Source organism: Lygodium microphyllum, chromosome 27 (assembly GCF_053477565.2).
Source record: "Lygodium microphyllum isolate KBCC chromosome 27, Lygodium_microphyllum_v1.1.10, whole genome shotgun sequence".
In the NCBI taxonomy this organism is placed as follows: Eukaryota; Viridiplantae; Streptophyta; class Polypodiopsida; order Schizaeales; family Lygodiaceae; genus Lygodium; species Lygodium microphyllum.
Genome location: NC_141161.1, coordinates 60,975,660 through 60,981,859, shown reverse-complemented (window position 1 = coordinate 60,981,859; position 6,200 = coordinate 60,975,660). Strand labels below are relative to the sequence as shown.

At 40.4% G+C, this 6,200-nt stretch overlaps 1 protein-coding gene across 3 annotated transcripts; it reads right to left on the bottom strand.

Moving 5' to 3' along the window:
• Window positions 1-2,351: 2,351 nt before the first annotated feature.
• Window positions 2,352-5,984, bottom strand: LOC148012369 (uncharacterized). Of its 3 annotated transcripts, none has more exons than XR_015689092.1 (3): window positions 3,946-5,984; window positions 3,491-3,576; window positions 2,352-2,367 (listed from the first exon to the last, which is right to left on the bottom strand). XR_015689092.1 is itself a non-coding variant. In XM_087669444.1 (1 exon), the coding sequence occupies exon 1, from the start codon at window positions 5,277-5,279 to the stop codon at window positions 4,629-4,631; it is 651 nt and encodes a 216-aa protein (XP_087525570.1). In that variant the 5' UTR covers window positions 5,280-5,984; the 3' UTR covers window positions 3,920-4,628. The 3 variants fall into 3 exon arrangements, 1 of the variants encoding a protein (XP_087525570.1); XR_015689093.1 differs by lacking the exon at window positions 2,352-2,367 and adding an exon at window positions 3,045-3,354; XM_087669444.1 differs by lacking the exons at window positions 2,352-2,367; window positions 3,491-3,576 and having other exon boundaries at window positions 3,920-5,984.
• Window positions 5,985-6,200: the final 216 nt, after the last annotated feature.

Here is a 6,200-nt window from a genome sequence, read left to right as displayed (position 1 = left end):
ACAATGACTCCTACTACTCTAGTCGATTTGGTGCAATGGATGGCTCTTGAAGGTGGCAACCTACTTGTGATCTTATATGACCTACTATATCTACTAGAATGCCAAAGAGTAGAGTCAAATGCTAGAATGACTTTTGACACTATGCTAGGGTGGACTAGAAGCCATGGCTTGGAATAAATAATGAAATTGGCATGATAGCAAAGGGAATGGACTAGCTACATGAGTATTTGAAAGAAAAAAAGGAAAAAGAGGCCCATGGCAACAATTATTGATGATGATAGGTGCTTGTCCAAATTTTTGACCTCTTAGCTTGATATTAAACTTTCCTAGATTAAAGGTGGAAAGGATTTTGCAATATAGACATCAATCATATGATGAAGTTGAAGGTGATGTTTTTGAATCCACATATCATCTTTATAGCCAACTTCTTAAATATCACTCTCAAGAGAGGAAAGAGTTCAAGATGCAGTTGGAACAAGCAGCTCTCCATAGTTCTAGAGTCATTAGGAAACCTCTTGGCCCACATTTAGGCCCATTTTTGTCTACTATTCTAAGAAAGAAGAGGGTCCTATGCACATGTTTCAGGACTTCACCCAAGTTAAAAGTCTTTGGAGGAAAATCGGGAAGGCTATGTTCACCTTAGGATCTCATAGCACTATCACTTTCAAGCAAGAAATTCTAGAAAATAGAGGGACCATTGACAGAAGAGGCATCGTAGTTGTGGGTTGTAAGAGCAATATTCATTAGTAGAATCTAATATAGAGTGTAAGGGGCCTCTAGATTCAATAAACTTGATATTAAAAGTGCTTTTTAGGGATGGCCAAGAAGGACAAATGTAAGGATGTGATTGCCACACCAATTGGCTTGGGCAAAGCCATGAATAATTAGTCAAGATGAGGCAAAGTAATGAATAATTAATCAAGATGAGGCAATCTTCGCTCCTAATCTAGTGGGTTTTGAATGGTTGATTGGACGTACATTGTAGAAGGGGGGATAGAGAGTGGGAGAGCCTTCTCTTCTCCTTCTCCTTCTCCTTGCTTCCTTGTCATGGTGTGGAATCCCGAGGCTACTAGTACTTGGTACTATGGTAGTGTTGTCATGTGGTTCGGGGTTTTTAATACAACTTGAGGGGAAATCTGAAGCGAATGCACGTGAGCTAAGGGGCTTCTCGCCCCCGAGGCTCGCTCTCTCTCTCTCTCTCTCTCTCTCTCTCTCTCTCTCAATCATCTATCTATCACATCCTAATTCGAATCTTATCCACGTTTAAACAATATATACGTCGAGCTATATCTGCATGTTGTTTCTCACGCGCACGTTCACTTCCTGCCTCAATCTATATTATTTTATTTATATGTAATACTATATACAGCATTTGTGTAGACGGAATGCGTACATAGAATACATTCAAATTACGTACACTTGTATATGCGCATTTAAAACTGGGACGCTCATATAAGTCAATACAATATTCTAATACATTTATTTGCCTAATTAACTGAATTAATACTTGTTTTTAAATAATGCGCTTTATATTAACTCAGTAAAGATGTAGATAAATTAGCTCAATACTTACCAGAATTTCACTTTGCCTTAAGACTGATATAACAACAGTTAATCGGGTATTTGCTTGATTACCTTAATATTTATTGTGCTTGATCTCACTGTAAGCGGAACTGGCTTGCAACTACCAGCTGATGCAATCAAAACCCACAATCCGCATCGATTAATAATGCAATAATTGTATTGTTGGATTATAACGCTCGTAATCTAACCGCCAGCGGATGAGACTTTATAAGAAACAAAACAAGCCCACAATCAAACCAGCTAATCAGCAATCACAATTCGATTTAATTCAGAAATAACCGTCGCCCAGCGGATGAGAAACCCACAATCTTAAGAGAGAAACCCACACTCAAACCAGTTAATCAGCAATTATAGCAATTCGAATTAATTCTGTAATAACCGCCAGCGGATGAGAATTAAGAGAGAGAGAAACCCACAATCTAGCTAATTATATTGCATATAATAATTGATTGTACTATACTCACTTTCTTCTTTGCTGTTGCTGTTTTTTGGCCCATTGCAGATAAAAAAAACTATTGTGCTCATACGTGTTATCGAACGGTTTGATTCTTAATTTTTTTGAAAATTTGTAATTATTTTCCCTTTTTTTTTGCCTTCTTCTGTACGCAAATTTTGCAATCCTGTATTTTTCTTTTCCGAAATTTAAAAATCCTGTATTTCCCCAAATTTAAAAATTACGGTCCCTTTATTTTTAGGGCATGTGCTTGCACGAATTCTGTCCTGGCTACCGACAAAACCAACGGCCATGAACTGTAGATTTGAAGGCGCCCTCCTCCTTTCTATCTGGGAGTATAAATTTCCATGATTTAGCAAAAACGCAATATTGTTAATTTAGTTTTCTTTTTGAAACGGAGAAATTTTGGAAAAGAATGAAGCGTCAACCTTCCAACTGATTTCAGCTGTTAATTAATTAAAGTTAGCACGATCGGAAGCACCACCAGGAAAACAATTGTAGCGGCCGTCATGATCTCCATGTGACCATAACACGACCTTAGAGCAGCAGCCAACGGATATATACACGATTTATACTTGATTGAAACTCAATGAATGAACGATTGATGATGCACGATGAATATCATGCATCCACCCAATTGATGTCCTAAATGTGCATTTATGATTGGTGAGGGCTGCAATCATGGGTTCATTAGTATTTACTGTTGCTCCCATCCATCAGGTCAATTTAGCTTGTCAAATGTACTGTAGCTATCATCAAGCATAATTCATCACCTACCCTATCTTATGATGATCAATTACAGAAAATCCCCATCCATTAGGTCAATTTAGCTTATCAATTACAGGAAATCCCCATCCGTTAGGTTATTTTAGCTTATCAAATGTAAGCTATTAACTATCCCCATCCCTTAGGTTAGTTTAGCTTGTCCAGTGTAATGTAACTATGGTCGAGCATAATAACCTCCTCTATGATTATCAATTACCAGAAATCCCAATCCGTTAGGTCAATTTAGCTTATCAGATGTACTGTAGGTATCATCAAGCATAATTACCTGCTCTATGATGATCAATTTCAAGAAACCTTGCATAATTACCTGCTCTATGATCAATTACAAGAAACCTTGTATAATTACCTGCTCTATGATGATCAATTACCAGAAACCTTGTGCCTCATCAGTCCTAGCGCTGTGCTGAATTACCAGAGTGCTACTAAATTCTATTGTACTACTGGAACAACCCCATTAAGTCCACATTTGAACAGACCTTCTCATCATCGAATTGGGCTGACAACGACAAACTCATCTTCTACATGGTTACCTTCATTATCATACAATATCTTTCAGTTGTACTTAATCATTTCATTAATTTGTAAGAATTATAGCTGTGACACAAAATTGCTAGAGCGTGTACTAATTCCATGAAATAAGAAACCTTAGTGAGTTAGTTGACCCACCTCCTTGGTGGTGCACTCCTCATGTGACTCTGCTGTCTAGTTCTCTACAAAAAACCGAATTTCCTTTGCCAGTGACCTGCCTCTACCTTCTCCACAAAACAGTGAATTGCGTAGATCAGATCTTCTGAAACATTGACTGAACTTATCTTAATTGTTAAGCAATTTACTCATTGTAATTACACGATCAAGCTGCTAATTACAACAATAATGTTTATACTTTGTATGCTTCAAGCAATGGATCATCAACTTCTATAAACAGTCTTAACTTTAAATGTGACAAACTATAGACATTGAACGATGGTTCAGTAACCTAGAGTCAAGAAATTATGTGGTACTGCCTAGCTCACTAACCTAATTCTTGGAGAGACACCATATGCCAGTTGAACTCTTGGTTAATGACTTATTCAATACAAGAATCAAGACCCAGAATTGAACCCTGAAAGAGGTGCACTTACATTTGCAGAAGATTTTACATCAGGATCTGTATAGCAGTATATGGAACGTAATTATACATCCAGCAGCTGTGGCCAATAATTGGAGACAGACTCTTACACCAGCAATTGCATCTTTGATCAGCTGGAAGTATATGAAACTATGCTCTGTGAGATTCAGACCCACAGTTTGCAGGACTTTGGACACCATCATACGCATGAAGCATCACCATGATTGATGCATGCAATTGCAATGCTGTTATGTTTATAAGACTCACATGGCAATTAGAGGCTGCACCATTTTGGTGGAATTGATGAATTAAGCCAACAGCCCTAATTTGTGTTGGATTACAAGCTTTTGGTGCGGCTAATGATACTGGTAGATGCAGATAAATTAGCTACCTTTCTTGGTCCTTGCAAGAGATACATCTTGAGGGTGGGAAGAGTCTGGTCCAAGTAATTGCCATCTACATAATATGTGTACTGCTGGTTACAAACATGTTGCAATTTGTATAATTAGCTCAGGAGAGGTCAATTTATTCCTGGAAGGAGTGTGCTGTTTAATCGATGGAGGGCCTGCAAGTATTAATGCAGGTAATGCCACATGCAGATCAAGTCTTGGTGTTGGGCCATATATTCATATGGGCAGATCCAAGGCAATGGAAATTCTCAAGGCAAGTGGATTAATGTGTGCATGTAGCAAATGGTCACTTGAACAGGGCCTGAATGTTTTCAGGCAGAGCATGCAAATCAGGCGGGACAAAATAATCATGCTGCGGGAGCTGCATTGATGTGCTGCTAATGGTGGCCATATCAGTGGTGGAAGAGAATGCAGAAGAGAGAGAATTCATGTTGGAAGAGTTAGCTGCTGCTGCGGTACTGGAAGGAGAATTCGAAGTAGAAGAAGAGAAGAAACTAGGGTGATCTGAGGATCTGCCCTTTGATCTCCTGCAGGCATGGTCATAACTGTCATGGGACATGGTCCTCCTCTTCTTTGGTGCTGGTGGGCAGACCTTTGCTTCTGGGATCTTGTTCTCTCTGGCCTTGGGTGTTTCACAATGCGGTTCGTCGATCTGATCCTCCGCTCTAGCAATTGCTGCTGGCTGGTCCTCCAAAGCCTTGCAATTTCCTTCAGATGTGGTAATGTTTGAATTGTTATTAGAATTACTGCTGCAACTGCCATTACTTACAATTGAGCTTGTCTTCAACTTCTTGAGGGGAGGAAGCTCATCATTGTCCATGGTGGAGGAACGATCTGAACTGCAGATCAGGACTGTGTTAGTGTCCGACTGCTGATGTGATTTGAGGCGAGTGAAGGTTGATTGATTTGGATGTGTAACCTGAGAATCAGAAGCCATGTACCACAGATCAGGTGTAGATCAACAAGGGGTTAGGTAAGAAGAGGGGAGAATTGTAATGTAAGAGAGATATAGAGGTGGTGGTTATGGACAGCTAGAAAGGGTGTGCGTGTCTGTGTGAAGTGGGTGTGTGTGTGATGTGAGAGAGAGAGAGAGAGAGAGAGAGAGAGAGAGAGAGAGAGAGATGTTTTGGCTTATAGAGGAAGCTATTGTCAGTTAGCTGTACAAAGGTTCGAAACTCAGGTTACCAAGATAAGAAACATAAGGGAGATAGAGGCATTGTGATAGTTATTAATAAGCTGATGGGTTCTTCTAGAGTAGTGCTGGCCTTCTGCAACTATTGTTAAGGAGAAGGTAGTATAGCATGAAGTAATGCTGTTTGCGCATGTGTTAGCTATGACGGATCATGCCTATGCAAACAAGTATTGTATGAAGTAAAAGCGGGCTGATCAGAGGACGCAGGAACAGTGGCTTGTCGATTGGCAGATCCAGAAACATGTGTAGAGAGAGAGTAGTACAGAGGTGAAATCTGGAGGGGTTGCCATGATCATTGATGTAAATGAGAGGGGAAGCAGCAGCTCCTGAGAGGGTAGTTTGCTTTGCGTGTAGGCGGAGCATCGATATACACTGTTGGGTGTGTATCAAGAGGATGTGTAAACTCTAAGGTAAGAGAAGGAAAAAGAGGGGGAACATGTGGTTACACATGCAATATACCTAGAGAGAGAGAGAGAGAGGGTAGCCTAGTTGGTGGATATTCACGAGAGCCAGGAGGGAGAGCGCGGGGGAGAGAGAGAGAGAGAGAGAGAGAGAGAGAGAGAGAGACTGCTGACGTGGTCCCCCGATTGACCCCTCCCCCCGGTTGCTTTCCACCCCCCCGTCTTATCTCGACCGTCCATCCCCCGTCAACACGACGCATCCAAG

Excerpts from the sequence above, each read along its gene's own strand:
- LOC148012369 (XM_087669444.1), bottom strand. The coding sequence starts at position 5,279 with ATGGCTTCTGATTCTCAGGTTACACATCCAAATCAATCAACCTTCACT.